The sequence below is a fragment of the Paroedura picta genome, chromosome 7, assembly GCF_049243985.1.
Source record: "Paroedura picta isolate Pp20150507F chromosome 7, Ppicta_v3.0, whole genome shotgun sequence".
NCBI classification, from domain to species: domain Eukaryota; kingdom Metazoa; phylum Chordata; class Lepidosauria; order Squamata; family Gekkonidae; genus Paroedura; species Paroedura picta.
In genome coordinates, this window is record NC_135375.1 from 80,330,181 (window position 1) to 80,352,072 (window position 21,892).

The window sequence follows — 21,892 nt, forward strand, 5'->3', positions numbered from 1 at the left end:
GCTGTGCTGTTTGGCAGAATAAATGGGTCTAGTCATTGTCAATCAAGTTCAATAAGACTGAAATAGTTTGTTTCCATGCTATTCATTTGAATTAAATCCCTAACAAGCCTCATCTGCTAATTGGACTTAACATTTATGTAGCTAAATGAGAAGCATTTTTGGCTGCAGAGTAAGGTGATAAGACCTACCCAGTGGACTAAACAACTAACATCTGTTATCTTGTCCTGCTCCAGCTTGGCTTTTACCAGTTAAGTGCATTGGCCCCAGGGTCAAGGTTATGGATTCTGTGGTTCCCTGGCTATGGTGCATGTATGAGAAAAAGAAGAAGTAACTATGTAAAGATCAGCCAAACAGAAGCTGTGCAGTGCATATGGTCTATTTTGCTTTAACCTCCACAAGCCCTACAAACAAATGCAAGTTGAAAAATGTATTCTGTATTGTTTGTTAGCAGGTTATACAAATAAACTTATCCTGGTGGCCATTCTATTCAGTCAATATTAAGCACAAAGTAGCATATGAAAATATTTCAATATAAACATATGTTTAACATACAAAATACAGATCATGGTGGGGAAAATGCATCATTATACCTTTCAATTCACTTTGTTGTTCGACAGATATGAATACATGCAGTCAATCTTTCTTGTTTGCTCTTTAGTATTGTAGCTATCTGTGACTTGTGACTTCAGCCAATGTATCTGCAATTTGTACAATGGACAGTGGATGTGCTGTATTTTGTAATGCTAAACTGTAAAATTATGCAGCATGTTGGTCTCCCAACGCATATTAACCACAACCGTTACTATTATTACTTTATTTGGAAAACAGACGCTGATGTCCAACCTGACTGAGTTGCAGCGAGAAAAATCAGATTTGCAAGGAAAATTGGACCACCTGACACAATTTACCAAACTGAGAGAGGGCCTGTCTTCTGTGACATCTGGCCATACAGGAAGCACACCAGCAACTCCACTAAAGAATGTAGATTTGGAAATGAAGCAGCTGCAGTTTAAACTGAAGGTGACAGTATACATTATGAAATTATTATAAAATTTTCACTGTGTTTCCTTAAAAAAGATATTAAACATTTAAAGATTAATATTTGCGGGAAAATAAAATGCCTTTCAGGGCTTGGACAACATTGCTATTGTATGATAGTCACCCAACGTTGGTTAAATAAGAGTAAGTGAAAATTCAGTCAAATGATGTTGCTGGTGTTCTTCACCTGCTCAAAGATTAGGGAAAATAAATCAGACTCGATACTAAGATTAAATCCAACTTGTTGAAAGTGTTACACAGCAGGAGTGTATTTAAGACAAATCATATGATTCCAGATTTAACAGAATGAGGACAAGCAATTGGTAATAAGATAAAAAGTAAAGAATGTTAATATTAAGTAGACGTGCTGCACTCATAAATGTCAAGCAAAGAGGCCCTCTATTCATATTTTCTCTAAACATAAGTTAGCACCATTTTTCTTTTCTGTTATACATACTTTTGAAAGTCTCTAAACTTTGACGGAATGCCTCTGACCTAATCACCTGTTTTACTATGTATGTCCTGCCTTCCTTGAGCTCATAGAATGCACATGCAGATCAGTCACCATGGAACAGTTGATAATAGCAGAAATGTACAAATAGTGCATAGAGTAAGCTAAAATGGAGTAAATTGCTTGATTGATCTATAAATTCAGTTTGGTCTTAATTGTTGCGTTTGGTTCTAGCATAGGATTTCATAGTTTAGAAGACAGTGAATGTAGCAAGACCATATTTAAACAAAGTCTTATTAATTTTTGATTACTGAAAACCTGTGTATGTGCTTAAAAATATGCAGCTTAAAAATTAAATTCACAGTCTTTCAGGCTTATTGTTAATGTTTAACATACTTATGTGAGTGTTTTCAGAAATTGTCCACCATTAGATTTACTCTTCCAATTCATTTTTGTTTAAAACTAAAGTAAGGAAAAACTTTCTACCCATCTCCACTCATATAACATTGGGTTTATTGGGTTTCTGAGACAGCATGCTCATGTATATTCCGTTACTAATATAGATGTGCAGGATATCTGATAAACATTTTTGGAGATCAAAGTTAACCTGTAACTTTAATACCACAGTTGTATCTTTAATTCATGACAGTTATCCAGTGTTAACTATCTCAGTGAGTAGAACTCTAATCAGTTCAGTGCTTTTCTGTTGTCAATGTTTATTTCTAATATTATTCTGTTAAACTGTAATCTTACTTTGTGAACTGACATATAGAACTTATTTTTCATATTTTCCACAAGCAGTGCAGTAAAACACTATAGCAGAAAACTTTTAATGTCAAAATTTATATAACCTTGTTGTCCTGTTCTAATACACATTTCAGCAGGCTTTATTTTGTCAAGCGACTTTGCCATCGGAAATTAAAAACTCTTAAATATTTGATTAATGGCATAATTAAAACAAACACATCAGGTTACATAGTACACATATCTCAATTTTGCCTGCAAGATCTAGACAAATAAACCAAAACTGTACCATATGTACATGTATTTTTTTTCTTCCAAATTCCAACGTCTAGCCACACAAGAAGTGGTTTCTGAGAAACCAGGCTTCCTGCTTTTTCACACTTCCACCCAGTCACTGCTGGAAGAGGTTTGCTTCATTTTCTTTCCCCCTCATAGCACCATCCTGTATGTTGTTTTTCACAGGAAGTGGCGGCTTTTCCCTTGGACATAAGCACTCGTACTGTTGTTTTAACAAGTACTGCTGTGTAACTCTATTTGCAGAGGCCCACTTTAAATAAAAGTGTCCACTTTTATTTGCAGTGTGTAAACTCCTAAAATGGAGTGTCACACTTCTCTACTAATGAGGGTCAAGCATCACAAGTGAGCCTAAGGAACTTCGGTTGTTGCTTTGCTTCCATCTATACGCTTAACTTGTTTAAGGTGAAACTATCCAGCTTTTGGGATTGGGTGACAAATCCAGTGCAGAAATGCTGGAATCTGTGGCATGTTTTGACTACATGAACACATTTCCTTTCACACACACACACACACACACACACACGTATATATAATATGTTATCAAAAGATCTGTCTTACCAGAGAAAACTCCTGTTGAAGTACACTGTAACACAAGAATAATAACTTGCATTCTTTTTGTGCCTCAGCTGTATAAACTATGCATAATTCTTTATCCCTTATGCTATAGCTGTATTTAGAACCACATAAGCCTGATTTTTTTTTTAAGTTTGAGGTTAAACTTTCTGGCGACTTTTCCAAATTGCATTTGCATTCTTCATGAACCTGCTTTTAATTTTTATTTCATTATATGAATGTTAAATCAGGATCATTATAGCTCCTGCCATGAACATTTTAAAGAGCATGTGAAAATTTCAAGGCACCTTGGGTATTCAGCATTATTGAATTTTAATTAGAGGAATAACCAACATTTTATTTGTAAGGCTATAGGTGAATGGGATGTTGCAGTGTAGAGTAGCATGTACAGGGTTTGAGAAACAATAGTTTACACCTGACTCTTCATATCAGAATCCATACTTCCCTTGAGAGAAACAATACTATGTACAAGACTCCCATTAATGTTAATGAGAGTTACAAGCTTGGAACGAGCAGGGAAACCTTCCAGAAGTATTTTCAGTTTACTGCCTATCTGATTCTTCATTCGTAGTTTTACATGTAATGGGTATATTCCCAAAGCAAAAAGAAATATATGCCTATGGTGAATGCATTTCTTGTCATGCATCTTTTAATATATATTTATTTGGTGCTTTACAACAACTGCTTGCCGATACGTTTTTATATCAGTAATTTTAGCTGCTGGGATATACTAGAAATATTTTAGATTACTAAGAAAAATTTGGAAATAATTTTTTCTTCAGAAATAGCTTTAAAAACTTAACACACAATTTGAAGTCAGATATCCCATCGGTTTATATTTGCTCCATACAAGAGCAGTATAAGTAAATTCTAAATACATTTGTAATGGATATGCTGACATGGTATCTGAGGCAGAACATGAAAAAGAAATTAATGATACAAATGGTGTTGACTGTTTATATAGCCTTTTAAGGAGCAAGGTGGGACAGCTGTTTGGAAATTTTCATGAGCAATTCCTATTCTGTTATATAATTATTTCTTTTGAGCATGTTGTAGAACTAGAGATCAGAGGGAATGTGTCCTTTATTACCCATCACCATTCTATGAGGGAGCACCATGGGTAGATAATTTCTGTTGATACTCTACAGAGGAGTTAAACCACAGTGGAATTTTTCCGCCAAGTAAAACAGAATATATTTATTGCTGGCCTGAAAAATACCTATTTAATTGTGATTCCAAACATTAGCAAACTATGTTTGAAAGAACAAATTTTCTGAATGCTAAAACAATAGAGATACTCATTTTACTATGGATGTTCTCTAATGATTGTTTAGCAGTGATCAAAATAGACTAAACCATTAAAACAGTAAATCTTCTCTTTGAAACAAGATCATTATTGGTTATACTTCTCACAATTCTATATTCTACACTACTGAAGCTTTAATAAATATTTTATTCAATCTAGAATGCAAATAATGAAATCACTAAACAGTCATCAGCCATTAAATCTTTGAAAAATGAAGTCCAAGGTAAAGAAGAACAGATGCAGGAGCTGCAAGAAAAGTAGGTTTGCTCAGTCTATCTGTTGTGTCTGGTTCCCCCCAGTGGCCAAAATATAATTATTCCAACAGCATTTCAGCTCAAGTATGGACATTTTTTCTTTGCAATATGCTTTTTCTGCTTCTCTATTTATCTTTTAAAATATATATTTCAGACAGTCTATGGTATTTAGCAAAAAAAAACAGTACATACTGTTGACATGTTTTTGTAAACTATTTACAATTTGTGCATAGCAATAAGAGTATCAAAAGTCGTATTCCAGATCCCAGAGTGGACTGAGTTATCCTTGATGCAGATTTAAATGAATGCTCCAGTGTAGCTGAGAGCAATCCTTCAAATACAGTGATTCTTTGCCTTAGGGCTGAGAAACATGTCAAGGTTTAGATGCTTAAAGAGGATTAAATAGCCCGGTTTAAATTTGTAAAAGTGTAGAAGGGCAGTTGAGCTTATTAGTATTTTTGGTCACTTTAGCTGCATGTTTTATTTGATATATGTAATACTGTATTTTAATTCAATATTTCTAAAATTCATACTGTGAACTGTTCATTAACATTTTGTTCTAAAATGAGTGTGTAAATCTACTACTTACAAATGTGTACTTTTAGGAAATAAAGACTATTTTGTTGATGTGGTTTCTTCATCTTCAAACCAGTGGTATTCTTTTAAAAATAAAAACCTTTAATAAGATGCATATTTTATTGATTAATGCCTTAAGATGCATCTAAAGAATCTAGCATTCTGTTAGGTAGATATAGTATTCTTGTATGAACCATTATCCTTCCATTATTTTAGTAAATATAGAATGTGTTTTCCTGGTAAACTCTGTCATTGCCTTCAGTACTCTGATTCATCCATTCAGATGTAAATTCCTTCCATCCGTTTTGCCATGCTATGGTTTTCTCACTGATTTTATATGCTGGCAACATATCAGCAACAATGAATTCCACGTAATAATCGTTAATCGTAATAATAATACTGAATTGCTTTATTTGGATGAAGTACTGCAGCTGTGTGAAAATAGTTACAGGTAGTAGGGCAATAAGCATACATTTTCCTCCCACATTTCACACAATGAGCAGCATGTTTCTTTAAAAGATTTTGCTCAATGTGCAGAAGCAGCATGTTTTGTGAAATCAGTGTATTGGTTTTTTGCAGATATTACCTACACATACATTTTTCCTTTAGAGTTTTTTGCTTTGCATTTTTATTGTTATAACACTTTCTGTGCACTATAGAGAGATACGTAGTCATGACAAGTAGATCACACTTTGATAATATGGGTGTTACTTTTTTCTCCTCTGTATTTTCTGTGTCAATATCCACTGAAATTATTTTGTATTCTGCTTCTACTTCATCCATTATGACGCCACGATCTTGTTATGATGTACTATGATGGGGTTGGTTTAAAAATGCCACATTTTAAGATTCAGCAATCCAGAGTTTTGATGCTGTCTTCCATGATTTCATATATGTAAAATGTATTAAGAATTTTTTATCATTACTTTTGGACTGGCAAGTATACATAGCTTCGCAATCATGCAGCTTAATTATTCAAAATAAGTACATGCTAGTTATGTTTCCTAACTTGAGAAATACTGCATTTCTTCTCTTCTTTAAGGATTTCCCGAATGGAGAGAGACTTAAGTATGAAAAGGCATTTAATAGAAGACTGGAGAATGCGGATGAAAGCTAATCAGGAAAAGGAGAAAGCCTTTAAAGAAACACTGCAAACTCTTGAAGAAAAGGTACTTCATTTTATTAATTTTAAACCCACAATATTGAAATTGCAATACAGTTTTCATCTGTAAAGTAAGCCTAATGGGTTAAATATTCAGAAATGTGGAATGGTTTCTTCTACGGTTCTGAATATTTCACCCATTTAAAAAAATCTTGTTGCATTTGTATCTCCATTGAGGAATGCTATTGTATTGTATTGATTAATTGTAGTGGTCATTTGTATTACCATAGTACTCAAAACATGATAATTAAATGCCTGTTACTTTAATGTGGTCCAGAATACAGCTAAAATTACATAGCTTCCTTAAAAAACAGAGATTAAATAATATTTTACATGATATACAAAATATATTTGCTGTCTGTCTAATGCTACATAACAGTAAAAAGAAATTTTACCTATAATAATAGCTATGTGTCATCTCCATTTAGCTGTTATATATTTAATGATTTCATTTTACATGATTCTGTGAGTTATTTTCCCCATAAATGTTTAATGCATTTTACAGATGCATGAAGGGATTAGAAAAGAAATGGCACCTCTATCTGTGCTTGCCCCCTTTCCCCCAGCAAACAGGGCAAGTGTGCAGGAATCCCTGAGGCTGCACACTCTACAACCCCCAAATAGAAATAGTTTTCCAGGCAAGCACTACTTTGATTCTCTTTAAAAGCAGGTGCTGGCTGCACGACTCAGAAAGGTAGCCTGCGCTGGCAGTCATTAAGCAGTTGTCAGTTCCAGAGAGAACTACTCTCTTGCCCTTCGTGTCAGAGATAAGATGTCATTAAGAAATCATCAGCCAAAGTGAGAGAAAGGGTGGGGGAGTAGGGATTGCAGGAAAAATGAAGGTGGATCAAAATAAATATTTGCTTCATATTGTTTTGTAATGTTGCTTTGCAGAAAACAGGTTAGAGATATGAGTTCTCTAGTGATCTTTTGTATTAAAAGTGTCTTTCATTTTCTAGTTTGATTTAAATGACAGTCCAAGTGTATATTTGGCTGTGGATTTTGAAGCTAAGGACTGGTCTCGTCTAAACCCCGATGTGACTGATTCTCTATGTAACTGAATGGTCTGCATAGCAATACCTGGCTGTGTGTGAAGGACCAGGAATTTAATAATAACTAAAGAGGTCCAGTCCTGTGGTTAGTTATATGAGTATCATTTATATTGATTTAAGTAGGATGCAATCCGTACACGAACAAGGTGCAAGATAGCAGCCGACATTTGCACCCTAAGAAATGTGTAAAATTAAATGTAGATATTATTTTGACTCAAGGTTTAGGTTTTCTGTCTAAATGATGTAAATGCCTTCACTAATAATAGCTATTCTCTGGGTGTTACTTCAGGTAAAAACATTGACTGAAGACTGTTCAAACAAGAAAACATCAATTGATTCACTAAAGCAAAGGCTTAACGTTGCTACAAAAGAAAAGGCACAGTACGAGCAGCTGTATCGCAAAGCTACAGAGGAGGTGGAGAAAAAGGTACATAATTACAGGTTTTCTTCATAGAGTATCTTTTTCCTTCTTGCAACCATTTCACTTCTCCTAGCCTTTTCATGTAAGCTGTTTATTACAACTAAATATTTGTGTGTTCACAATGCCCACAGCATACTTTGTGTGACTTTTATGCTTTCAAACTTGAAGTCATGCTGAAACGCATCACTGAGTGTCACAGTGGGTGTCATATGGATGTCATGTCAAAATACATGACTGAATGGAACTGCCACCATTCCAGGTGAGTCTATATGTGGGATCCCTGTCAGAATAGAACTGAGAGACTTGCTGGAGATCACAGATCTAGATTGCTCTACTTTCTGACTGGAGAGAGCAGGAAGAAAGATGAGATGTGGGCATTCTCCTCTTCTGCCACATTTTTAAAAGGTTTGAGTCAGTTCATAGCCTGCCCTTTAAAGCTTTGCTCTACATATTAAAAACAGTAACATTACATTATAGAAGCAACTCTTCTTGAGATATCTTGACATTGCTTCAATTTCCCATGAAATACAGACAATTAGACATTTTTAGAGGAACAAGGCATTATATTTAACCATTTGCCCACAGAAGGTGGCCTTTTTGTTATGAATTTAAGATAGCACCTCCCTGTGTGGCTGCCATCCCACCTTCTCCTGATTTACTCCAGACACTAGAAGAGTTTATAGAGAAGGGTGAAATTGGAGATGTAGTAGACTCCCATCAATCATATGGCCTTTTCTTTCTAGGATGTTGTTAATGGACAAGAAGAATAAGGAAGTTAGATCCATTCTAGATCTCAGTGTTTTCTTACCAATTCCAAAGTTCTGTATGGCTGCTGTTCCTTCAGTTTGACAGTTATTAAAACCCAACTGTTAGTTTGCTGTTGCTGATCTGAAAGATGCATATTTTCATATTTCCATTCATTCCCAGTATTGAAAGTACCTTCAATTTCTATGTGGGAATTGGGTTTTCCAGTACTTAGACCTCCCTTTGGGTTGGCCATGGCTCTCGGGGTGTTTTAAAAGTGTTTGGCCCCTGTTACTGCTCACCTCTTTTTGCAGGGGTGTGAGATATTTCCTTATTTCAGTGACTGTTTACTTGTTGCAAATTCCAAAAACCAATTAGTAGATCATTTCTTCTTGGTTTTGAAGAGTTGGAACTCCTTGTTACTTGGGGGGAAATCCCATTTGATCTCATCCCAAAGCGTACAATTCATTGGGTTTCTGCTAGACTCAGTACAGGCAAAGGGGATTCTTCTCTCAGACAGCATTTAAAACATTTTTCTGCTGGTGAATCAAATTGTTTCAAACTGATTCCAATCTCTTTGTCAGATACCTTTCCTTCTGGGTTATATGGGGTCAGCTACAGCTGTACTACCATTACCAGACTTTAGATGAGTCCCTAAAAGTTTTGGTTTTTTATCTCAGTCAAGGGTGGATTTGCATCCCCCTTGTCATATTCTATCCGCAGACAGGTCATGTGTTTCCTATCTTGGTGCTTTTTGCTAGACAATTTAACCTAATAATATATCTCTTGGTGTTCCTGAACATGGTTCTGACTACTGATGGCTCACTCTCAGGTTGGGGTCCCATTGACCAATTATGCACAGGGCAGAAAGGCTGGGCTGGCGGCAACAGGCAAATCCCCCATAATGCATAATGTCACTGCCATCCTGGCTGCCTCCCAGCCCTGTCCTGACTCAGGGCCTTGATGGCCACAGTAAAGGAAAAAGGATACTTCTATGTTCCCTGTGTTACTGCGGTTGCCATCTGCGTTCCTGCTGGGCCAGCCCCGTGCATAATAGAACACCAAATGCCCTGGTCAGCTTTGCAGCCTCATGGAGCTGAACAGAGTGTTGTCCCACCCACATGATGGTAGGCTAGAGCACGCTGCTCTGCTTCCATTGTGTGGTGGGGGCCCCCTGCCCCCCCTCTGCTACTACCGCACAATGCAAGGGTTTCTTCCAGCCCTGCTGTTGTGCGTGTGCACACACAATATCGGGGCAGCCCACGTGCACTGCAGGATTCCTTCACCTGTGCGTACTCGGGAAGCAGTGGGGCATGCTACTCCGCTGCCAGGAACTGTCGGCAGCTCAACATAGCCACTGCCATGCATCATTGGTCATTGTGAGGCTTTCTGTGCATAGGGGAAATGGTCACACCCTGAGAAACATCTTCATTTTAAGGTAATGAAATTGTGATCTGTAAGATATGCTCTGCTTTTCAGACATCATGTGAAACCAGTCCATTCTGCCCCAGACAGACAACATGATCACTATGTGCTATATAAACAAGCAGAGGGGTTTTAACACACTTAATGCATAAGCCCTTCTAGTCCCTTTGGATTTGTTTTACATTAAGGTTTAGTTTTTGGTACGTATTACTTATGCAAGAAGAGTCAGTGAGTTGCTTTTCAAGTGGATCCCCTATTTTTGAACATTTTCCTGGAGTGGTTGGTATTAAGTCTCAATCTCTAATTTCTTCCTAAATTAGTCTTTATATTTCACATGTATCAGGACTTTGTGTTGCTTGTTTTCTTTCCCACACCTGGGTTAGATAGTAAACAGCTTGTGCATTCCTTGGATGTTAATGGAGCCTTGCTATTTTACCTAAAAAGGCCCCTGGAATTTTGCAAAGATAATGCACTATTTATTTGCTTTGCCAGACTCAATAGAGGCAAGCAGACTTCCCCCCAGATAGTGTCTTGGTAGATTGTTTCGACCATTAGTCAGTGTTATGCTACAGCTGCGTTAGAACATCCCCTAAATGTTTGAGCTCATTTCATGAGGGCTTTTGCTACTTCTATAGCTTTCCATAATGGAATACCATTAACTGAGATTTTCTGTGACATGGTCTTCTCCTGACACCTTTGTACATATGCCCTTGATCTATAGTGTAGATGTGTAGCTCAAGTCAAGAAGGCAGTTTTGCATTCACTCTTCTGGTGAACAGAGCATGCCTCAACTCTTGGTGTTAGCTTTCTAGAATCCCCATGTGCATAAAGTTGCACTTACCTGTAGCTGTTGTTCATTGAGTATCTTCTGTTTAGGCACACATACTTTCCCTTCTGCCCTGTTTCATGCTCTCACTTCAGTAGCATTAGAGGTACTGTGGATGGGGGTGCTGCTGCGCGGAAGCATGTGGTCCTACTGTGGGAACAAAGTTCTTGATTCTGGCACACAATGCCCCCTAGAGGCTTTTCTGATGCCAGACTTGTGCATATGCATTCCCCATGTGTGTCTGCACTGAAGATACTGATGAACAACAGATACAAGTAAGTGCAAACCTGTTTTCTCATTTTTTGGAGGCAGGCATTGTTGATTTGGTTAAGCAAACTTTAGGAGGTCATTCGTTAAAATTGAGAAATAGTGAGCATTGAATGTGTAACATTTTACTCCCTAAGCACTTTTTTCTTCTCTAAATTGACACTTCTGCCCACTCGACTATCACCCAGCTTTTCTCCCCATGAGGGAAATGGAATGCATTCAGAATTCTTCCCCTGCCATTTTGACTCAGACATGTTGTTTCTGAAAACTGTTTTTGGGTTTTAAAAAAACTACTGGGAAATGGAATGTGATTGTGTGTCATATTGAGTTTGTGCCTGTACTATTTCCTTTCTGGCATGTAGGATGGGTGTGAAACTTGATCCTCAGAGCTGTTGCTTCATTTGTATCAATTCAGAATATATTTCATGCTACTTTTAAATGTAAATCTATGTCCTGTGCTACTTGTTCTACATGAAAAATTATTATGTCAATATTATGTCTATGTTCTAACTCCATGCCTTGAAACTATAAGTCACAGTTTTCATAGGATATCCAACTTCCTGTATTAAGAAAGAACAAGTCACCAATTTAAAATGTCCTTCCCTAGAGAGGAGGAGCAGTGGCTCAGTGGAAGAGCCTCTGCATTGTACACCGAAAGTTCAGTCCCCAGCATCTCCAGTCAAAAAAAGAACCAAGCAGAAAGTGACAGACCTGAGAGGGTCGCTGTCAGTCTGAATGGATAATTGATGGACCAATGATTTGATTGAGCATAAGGCAGCTTCATATGTGGTTATGTGTTGATAAAAAGTGGAGGGAAAATCCTGCATATTTCACATTGCTATCGAAACCTTGCTTCTGTTCCACGCAGAGGGAGAATAGACTTGCTATGAATCTGCAGAATTATGGGACAATTATGGGAGTGTCTTCCAGCTGGTAATCATGATTGCATTATTTGCCAAAGATGCTGTGGTGTTTAGTAAATGTTCCATGTGTCTTGTTTAAGGAGCTTAAAGTTGCCAATCTAGAAGGCAAAATGGCTGAGGCCGAATGCGCTATGATGGAACTTGAAACAACTGCCTCCCAACAGCTCCATGGTTTGGCAAGACAAAGCGGACAGGCACTTGAAGTAGTGCAGAAGAAGCTGACGGTGGCCAATGAAAAAGTAGAAGAATTTGTCACCTTTGTGAAGGTTCGCTTTTTAATTCTCTTTTATTGATGATTCATTAGTTGCTAATAGTTTCGTGGATTCAAGGGTCTTCAAGCATATCAACAATTGTGCCTGATGCCTGAGATTCTCCCTTTGCTTTCTGGCTTCATGGCATTGTACAATAGATTTCACATGCTATAATTTACATGTTATAGACAAGGAAATAGTGAGGATCTCCAGTAGACGTGTTATTAATTGGCAAAGCTATATATTTCTCTATAAATGTGGTATTTTTAAAAAATATATGATTTAATGAACATGAAAATATTTTAAACAATAATATTAAAATAATATAATATCAAAAACCTTCTTATATGACTTAGGCAATCCCAGGGAGTAGTGTAACATCATATGTATCATCCATAAAACAGAGAGGACTTCCCGTAGATGTTAGCCGGTGGCACTGTTCTTTGATTGCTTGATTATGACATTCTGTTAATTCACAGTCATAAGTGTGATTCCTTTCACCTGCCAAGGTCTGTCAACATGAGCCCCCAAGGGGAGGGGGATCACAACAACACTGGCAGGAGCAGTAAGAGAGATGACCTGACACCCAGTTTGTGTCAATGGCAGTCTCTCTGGGGCTTTTTTTGCTTTATACATAATCATGAATTTTTACCTAAGTTGTGAGGGGTATATAAGCACATGGATATGGGAAGGGACACTGAACATTTCTCCATTGAACCTTTGTATTGATAAGTACCTAGATAGGCTTGGGATAAAATCATGGAAGCAGCCACAGCTAGGCTGGGAGAGTTGCAGGTAAAGAGAGATCATGCAAAATAAATATTACAGACTTGGCTTTGTTTTGCTTACTTCTGTTACAAATCTTGACAGACCAGGTTGTTTTTTGTGCTGCCAGCATCTCTAATTTTAACAATGCTTTCCAAATAAATGCCATCTCTAGAATATCATGGCTATCTTTGCCCCCTCTGTTGATATAAGGTCACAGCCATGTTGTCAAGAGCAAAGGTGACAAAAAAGAAATTGCCAGCTGGTGTGAAATTAATAAAGCCTAAATGAAATTAGCATGTTTGCTGACAACCTAAGAAGCTAATGACTACTTTGGACAATCTGTAATGAACACAGTCAAGCACACAGTTCTTAAAACCAGCCAAGTACCTTATAGAGAAAGAAAAGGAAGCCTATTACTATTCATAGTGTGACATTGCATCTTCTGAAAAGCTCAGGGAAAAATTGTGAGCAGTTAGGATCACTAAGATATTGATTTCAGTGGCACTTAAACATGTTGGACAATTGCACAATGTAAGAAGAGCACAGTGCATATGTTAGTGAAAGACTTTTTCCTTTAGTAAACTATTTGTCAGAAGTGAACTATTTGGCTTCAGAGGGCAGCCAGCGGCTAGGAGGTCAGGGATACTGTTAATCTCTCCCTGTCAACTGGGAAGTTCCCTGAGCTGCTGAAGGGGGCAGTGGTTCACCCGCTCCTTAAAAAACCATCACTGGATTCGCAGGACCCAATCTCACATCTTGCTTTTCTAGGTAAGGTAGTTGAAAGGGCCGCTGTGGGCAAGCTCCTGCCATTCTTGGAAGAAACTTCGGTTCTTGACCCCTACCAGTCTGGTTTCTGTCCTGGCTACGGGGTGGACATGGTGCTGGTCACCCTGATGGATGACCTCCAGTGCCAGCTGGATTGAGGCAGGTCAGCCATACTTCTTATGTTGGACCTGTTGGCCACCTTTGATGTGGTCGACCACAAGTTAATGGTCCACTGCCTCACCGGGACAGTGATATGGGGCACAACCCTTGAATGGTTACGCTTCTTTCTTCAGAACCAATCCCAGAGGGTAGCATTGGGAAATCAGCTGTCGTGCTCCTGTAGTCTCCTTTGTGGAGTTCCTGAGCATCTAGCTATGGTGATCCATGCGATGGTCATCTCCAGAATAGACTTCCATAACTCACTGTACGCAGGCCTGCCCTTGTCCCTGACCTGGAAATTGCAGCTGGTGCAGAATGCGGCTTTTGGGTCCTCACAGGGACACTTGGAGAGCTCATATCCAGCCTATGATAAGGCAGTTATATTGGTTGCCAGTTGTAACCCGGATCCGGTTCAAGGTTTTAGTTTTAACCTTTAAGGTCCCTCGTGGTCTGGGACCTATGTATCTGAGGGACCGCCTATCACCCTAATCCCCCCTCAGGGCTTTGCACTCTGCAGGTACCAATTTGCTGGTCATTCCCAACTCTAGGGAAGCTCGCTTGACCTATCAGGCCCTGTGGGAGTTTCCTGCTTTTCTCAGGGCCAGAAAGATGGATCTCTTCCGCCAGGCCTATGGTTGAGGCTGATGCAGAAGGAGGATCTGGTTGCTTCCCCCCCCCCCCCTTAGGAAGTTACGTCACTTGCTAGAACATTATGGGTGATGATTGGTCACTCTTCTGCCCCTGGTGAAAGGAGTACCGTATGGGGAAGAATTGGGTTTTTCCACCATGTTTTTTTTTTAAATATTTGGTACTGTTTTAATGGGCTTTTAATGGGATTTTATTGTTGCGTGTTTTTATGTTGTGATCCACCACAAGCCAGCTTGCTGGTAGTGGTGAGTAAGACATTTAATATATAATAATAATAATAATAATAATAATAATAATAATAATAATAATAATAATAATAAATAAGTAAACTAAAATTTCCAAAATCATTGCCTTTCAAAACAGTGTTTTTGAAAGACAAGGTTCTCACTGCAGAAGGTGTTTCCCCACTTCAAAATAAATGCATATACACTGGTTGCTGTGTTTGTACCTGTTTGTATGTTATACACATGGACCTACCAGCTTCAAGTAAATTCTACACATTGTTGACTTCTGTAGCACTAGGGGCACCACATTGCTGTAGTATTTCGTAACACATGAAAAACTTCCAAGCTAAATATAAAGTGCAATCTACCATGGGAATGTTAAGCTTGGCGAACAGTAAGTTGAGAGGGGACACGATTTCTCTCTTTAAGTATTTGAAAGGTTGTCAGAGGAAGGCAGGAAGTGGTTTAAACTAGCGATCCCCAACCTGTGGGCCGCGGACCACATGTGGTCCATCGACTAACTGGAGGTGGGCCGCAAAGGACGCCTTCTCCCCCCCTCCCCTTTACTTCATCCACGATCCGGCAGATGCACATGGGACTATCTCGTTGCAGAGAAACAAGCTCAGAGTTCCCATTGATTTGTCTGTCATGAGTTAAAATTTCCATGAAAATAAAATGTTCCTTATGTTCATTGTTGTGGCGTGTCTGTATCTTATTTTGAAGGGATGTTTAAACATTACCATAGCGACCAGAGTCAGAGAGCGTTAGGGCAGTGGGCCTCATTAAAATTGTCAAGCGTTGAGTGGTCCCCGATGATAAAAAGGTTGGGGACCACTGGTTTAAACTATGTGTAGAATGGTGCCGGCTAGGTATCAGGAAAAAAATGTTCACAGACAGCATAGTTCAGCAGTGGATTCAGCTGCCTAGGGCAGGGGTAGTCAAACTGTGGCCCTCCAGATGTCCATGGACTACAATTCCCATGAACCCCTGCCAGCGAATGCTGGCAGGGGCTCATGGGAATTGTAGTCCACGGACATCTGGAGGGCCGCAGTTTGACTACCCCTGGCCTAGGGGATGGTGAGCTCCGCCTCTCTGGTGATCTTTAAACAGTAGCTGGACAAATCCTACATTGAGCAGGTGGTTGGACTAGATGGCTTGTATGACCTCTTCCAACTCTATAATTGAATGCTCATATATTCATACTGATTACACTCTAAGTGCATTAAGTACATGTTGACAGAGGCTAGCATTTCTGCATGGCTTTATCTCAAATTGTTTGTGATCCAGTTTAGAACATTTGATGATCATGAACACACAAGCAAAATGGGTGGAGTGGAATAGCAGAGCAAGTCATGTGGCTATTACATGTATAGGGCAATCTTAAGAACAGTTTCCTGGGAACAAACACCATTGCATAAATCTCAATAGTATTCTGAGTAGACCTTCTTAGGATGGCTCTCATAGACACATACACACAGCAGGATTAAGAGAACCAAGGAAAGCTCCCATTTAATAAGAATATTTTTTAATGGTTGGTGAGCTGAGCAAGTAGAAAAGGAGAACATATATGGAAAAGCAAAGTGAGTAAAGTAAAGGTACAAAACATTTGTAATACATTTGTAATATTAATTGTTTAATTTAAAGCAAAATTTGTTTCCAGAATAACTCTTATTGCAGTTGAAGCAGAGTTGTGTTCATCCATCACTTCTTTAAACTAATATAATAACAGAATATAATGATGTGTCTCCAAAGGCAACAGATCTACTATGACAGATTTATTATAAGAAGCCAGGATATTTCTGGCAACTTTGAAGAATGCCTTGTTCTACATATGAAGTTTGTTTTCTACATATGAAGTTTATAGTATTTACATTTTAAATAAGGTTTTCATATTCTCATACTATGGTACATACTATGGCGTCTTTTTTTGCCTACTGTATGATACTGAAAAGATATCTTCATGTCTCATTGGCATTGTATACTACACAAAATAAATCGTGTTAAATTGCTATTTTCACTTTTTAGATTACAGCCATCCATAAGGAAATTGAGTTAACACCACAAGAGAGAACCTCTGGGCTTTTCTCACTTATATTATCTCTTTCTTTGAAGCCAGCGCAGTATCACATCTAGATTACATCACCTTTTGTCATATGAAAATACGCAGAGGAGGAATAGGGAGAACTAGTTGATTGTTGATGGTACTACATCATGCTGAGGCTGAGTAGGTGCTGTTCTTGGCCAAGATGCGCTCCCTAGCCCTCTGCTGCTGCCTTCACTAACCATGAGTATCACTTAAGTAACTTCATAAGATTGTGCTTGGGACCTGGAACTCAGTCCTCCACCTTGTGCTTTTTCTCAAAAGTAGGCAGCAGTGGAGTAGGCTACATTCCAGCATGTCCATTCGCCAAGTATCAGATTGTCCAGTGTCTAAAATGAAATGTGTTGTTTGCTGTTCATCACTAACATTAGAGATCTGTCAAACCACCATGCTTCTACACTTAGCGTATGAATACGCTGTCCTGTGGACCAGATTATCATTATTAACAAAAAATAATCACGAGGAGGAGAGCCAGATTTGTTCATTTTGCAACTGATAGTAAGTTTTCCCGCTTGTGGATGTCATAATACATTGGAAGACCATAGAAGGATGAGTTCTGAATGAAAACCCTTACATTATTTGCAGATGCTTTGTGATTGCTTGGTCTAATAGAGATTTGCTAGTTCAGGAAATGGTCCAGGTAAGCACGTATTCTAGACATCTAAAAAATCTTCCTTTTAAAAAACTCCACAATTTGCTGACTGTTTTCTACTCATCAGATTTCCTTTGGTGGCAGGGCAAGTACCAAAGCTGTTATTAAGAAACAGCCACAGTTGATGGTTCTGAGAAGAACTGGTGATTAAATTAATTCTCCATCAGGATCACTCTTCAGATGGGATTTAGGCAAATTGAATCAGAGGTCTGGATGGTGACAATGAATATCTATTAGACTGTAAACAGAATAATAGGCTCTTTGGATTTTAATGAATGGAGTGAATGGCTGAGTTCTCACTGTTTAGGGCTAGCATATGGTGAGCGATGCGTAGAGTATACTAGGAGCTGTGTATAATGTAGATACTGGATAGACTCTGGATCACTGAAGGCAAAGAATAGAAACCTCTACTGTTTTGTAAATTTCAAATAATTTTTCTGAAATGAATATTGTACAGTACATGTATATAACAATATGTATGATCATGATAACAGTAATTCAAGCTGTATTGAAATTTATAAATTCGTTTAAAATTATTAAACCATTGCAGCCAAATTGCAATGGGCAGGATGTTTTCAGCAGCTGTTCATATAATCCTCACAGGGCAAGTGTCATTAGACTCGACTCGTATTTTGCTTTTACTGTAAGACAACAACATTGTGTGCTGATCCAGAACTGGTGTATTTGCTCTGGCAGCTTCTCATAAGATGTTTGCAAAGATTTTTTGTTTTGTTTTTTAAAGATAATCCTTTCCAGATTGCATTGGCAAGGAGGCAAGTGCACATAATTTTGTTCTTCTCACTCCCTTACTCTACTTGTGAGTACAACCAACTGGTCACCTGTATATTGGCAAAAGAAACGTGGAAATCTCTTTAAGGATAAGTTTCTTCTACTTAGGAAGTGGGAAAGGTTTTAGGGAGATGTTACAAAGCTGAGGTCTCTCTATAATAAAACATGCAGGATACTTTTCATGACATACAGGATCTCTGGTTGGCCCTCAGGGGGGAGGGCTCTCCCCTCGGGACTACTCAGAGAAGTTGGTGCACCATCAGCAGCTGCTGCGGAGCCTCTGCTTGGCTCTCTGGGGAACTAATCAGACAGTCTAGCACTCCTGTGCAGGGGCCATGCATCCTCCCTGCCTCTGCCATGGACCACCACCTACCTGTCTTCCCATCCTCTCTGCAGGCTGACTGTCGCCAAGAGCTGACGCCCTGCCTGACTGCCCACCTCCTCCACCCCAGCCCTGATGCTATCCATGCCCTCCTTACCTGGAGAGCCACAGGCAGGAGTTCACCAGTGGTTATCCATGTGTGTCCTCAGGACCAGCATCACCAACGCCCTTCATGGCAACTGCCTACTTGCCTCCATGTGGGTCATTGGCCTTGCGCTACCACCTTCCCACCCTGTGCACCCACGGCTGTTGCACAGAATCCAGGGCTGCCACTACCTCCTGTCCATCTTCAAGCCTCGCCCACCGCATATTTGCCCGAAGAAGCACTGTGCAGAGTTCTGCCAGGATCAAAACCAGAGCCACAGGAACCACCAACAAACTCAGAATTGGTTGAGGAGCCCAGCTCAGAACCTTAACCAGGCTGAAGAACTCAGCCTCTGGGCACCCAGCTGGTGATAGAAGCACCAGCAGATTCTCCAGCCTCATCTCCTGAACTCAGAGAACAAAGGTGTGGCAAGTAATACCTCATGTTACTCGAGAGACGCTGTTCAGTGAGGTTGGGGGCTCAATGAAGGCTTGGCCTCTGTGAGTGCTTACAGAGGCCTGACTCTGACTGATTAGGCAGGTGTTTGGGATTAGCTGAGTGTCAAGCTTAAAGTGAGAGTAGAAGCAACACCTCAAAAATTAAAGACTATTATGAATACATTCAAAAAAGCATTTAAACAAACTAATTCTAAAAATAATAAATGGTGCTGTTAATGTAATACAAAAAGCCCCAAACCACCTGAGAGGAATCCATACTGTGATTTCCTCCTCATGTCAATATCATCCTTTTCAGGAACTGGTGTACTGCTGGCACAGGGCAGAACTGTGTTTGAACTCCTATCATTCTAGCCAGATCCTTAAATTATGCTGCTAGTCTTAATGCTGTCATTCTAACATAAGAGCATGTTCTTAATGCCTTAACTAGATAAGACATTGGGATATATGTAAAGGAATCTCCCAAGCGCCTTTACTGGTAAATAGGAGCAGTAAGGACCAAGTATATCAGGACCAAGTATTTAGGGGGAAAGATTGTACTGTTCACTCTGTATTCCTTTTTCCTGACTTCAGAGGTTTCCCAGCAGTTTTTAATTCTCTTAAGGGAAACAGTAAAGCAATTTGTATGTATTATCCTTTGGTGGCCAAACATGTATGCATTCAATTTTAGATCACTTTAGAGTCTTTAGACTCTTTAGACCTTAGATCACATGTAATGATCAATAATGCTTTGAACAGCACCCAAATACTTATTTTGGAAGAAAAGTGAATTAAATTTTTGTAATGGTTCATATAGTAATGGTTCATTGTTACATCTCATTGTTTTTGACTTTACGTCTCATTGTTTTTCAACTGAAAATGTGTTATTCTAAGTGACAGAACAAAAATTATGAAATTAGACTCCAAGGTGGAATTATTGCAGTATGTCACACAGAAGGGTTTCTTCAGAGTTTAATGCTTGAAATATGTGTTGAGTAGTCAAGTAGTCAAGCCAGTTTGTAATACAAAAAATGCAAATACAAAATTGAATACAAAAAATTATTTGCCATATAATTAAAACTACAAATAGTTCAGGAAAGTATAAAATTGCAATGCTTGTAAATATTTCAAAGAGTATTCTTGTCCTCTGACAATTTTCATTCTAGTTGATTGTTTATTGTCCAAGATACCATTCCTATTCTACCCTTAGCTTATTCTGTAACTGCTTAGAACTGAGGCTGGGACTTTCCAGATTTCTAGGACTGAAGATAACAGAAGCAGAGGAGCTAAAAAGACAAACTGTTAGAGTCTCTGGATACTAGATGTGATACTGGATGCTGCTTTATATTACTCGCTCTAAGAAGAAAAACATCTATCTAGATCTTATATTTCTTCTGCAGGCCTTTGAAGTGACACATAGCAAAGAATAGTAATAAAATGTATTGCATATGGACAACAGCTGTTACAATGTCAGGTTCAATTAAAATATATAAAAATTAAAAATATGGAAAGAAGATTAACAAGAATAAAAATAGATTAAGTGACAAGTAATAAGAAACAAAGTGATAGCCCAGATCAAAACACAAATCAAGCTACAATACTTTAAATCCCAAGCACATCTTTAGCTCAAATTTTCTTTACAAACAATACAAACAATGAAACCATGTAGTTCAGTTTGGGCTAGAAGTGATATAATTGATGAAAATTGATATTAGAAGGCACTGTTAGATCCCTTTTCATCAATCCAAACCTTGGGGAAAATTTGGAGCTGGATATGGCATTGAATGCAATGCCAAAATTGAAAGCCTAGTCAAAAGATTTGGAACTATATAAGGGAAGAGACCGAAAAGTAGCTCATAAAGACAACAAGAAAAAGAAGAAGAAGAAGAGTTGGTTTTTATATGCCACTTTTCTCTTAACAGAAGGAGTCTCAAAGCGGCTTACAATCACCTTTCTTTTCCTCTCCCCACAACACCTTGACCCATTATGCATGGCGGCCGCTCACACGCTGTAAGCCAGGGCTGGGAAGCCTGGGACACTGCCCGCCAGTGGCAGCGGCCAGGGGGGGGTAGGGAGGGCCCGGGCCCCCACTGTGGAGCTCGCAGGGGCGTGCGGTGTCCCTGCAGGGACACCGTATGTCGGGGCCGGGCAGGCCAAATGGCCAGGTGCTGTGGATTATGCATGGCGCTGGTCCGTCCCAGCAGGTGCCTGCGGTATCCCGGGGACTGCGGAAGTTCCTGCGTTTGCATAAATGGGCCTTCCGTGGCCCTGGGCCAGGCCATGCCCGCGCTGGTGGTGGGGGCATGCATAATTGGGGATTTTCCCCGATACCGCTGCCGGTGTCGGCATTTTGGCCCGTGCATGATGGGTTCTTGTGAGGTAGGTGAGGCTGAGAGAGCCCTGATACTACTGCTCGGTCAGAACAGCTTTATCATTGTTGTGACAAATCCAAGATCGCCCAGTTGGCTGCATGTGGGGGAGCAGGAATCAAACCTTGCTCACCAAATTAGAAGTCCATGCTCCTAACCACTACACCAAGCAGTGATCAGAGTGTATTTGCAGCCAAGTGACCCAG

The 21,892-nt window shown here is 39.2% G+C and overlaps 1 protein-coding gene across 6 annotated transcripts in view; it reads left to right on the forward strand.

Moving 5' to 3' along the window:
- CNTLN (centlein) overlaps nt 1-21,892 on the forward strand; it is a 206,252-nt gene that overhangs the window by 167,595 nt on the left and 16,765 nt on the right. For all 6 annotated transcript variants that reach the window (XM_077345128.1, XM_077345130.1, XM_077345131.1 and 3 more), the window contains 5 exons: nt 829-1,020; nt 4,569-4,666; nt 6,282-6,408; nt 7,743-7,880; nt 12,140-12,325. In XM_077345128.1, the coding sequence (XP_077201243.1) occupies nt 829-1,020; nt 4,569-4,666; nt 6,282-6,408; nt 7,743-7,880; nt 12,140-12,325 (741 nt within the window). The remainder of the gene's footprint in view (nt 1-828; nt 1,021-4,568; nt 4,667-6,281; nt 6,409-7,742; nt 7,881-12,139; nt 12,326-21,892) is intronic.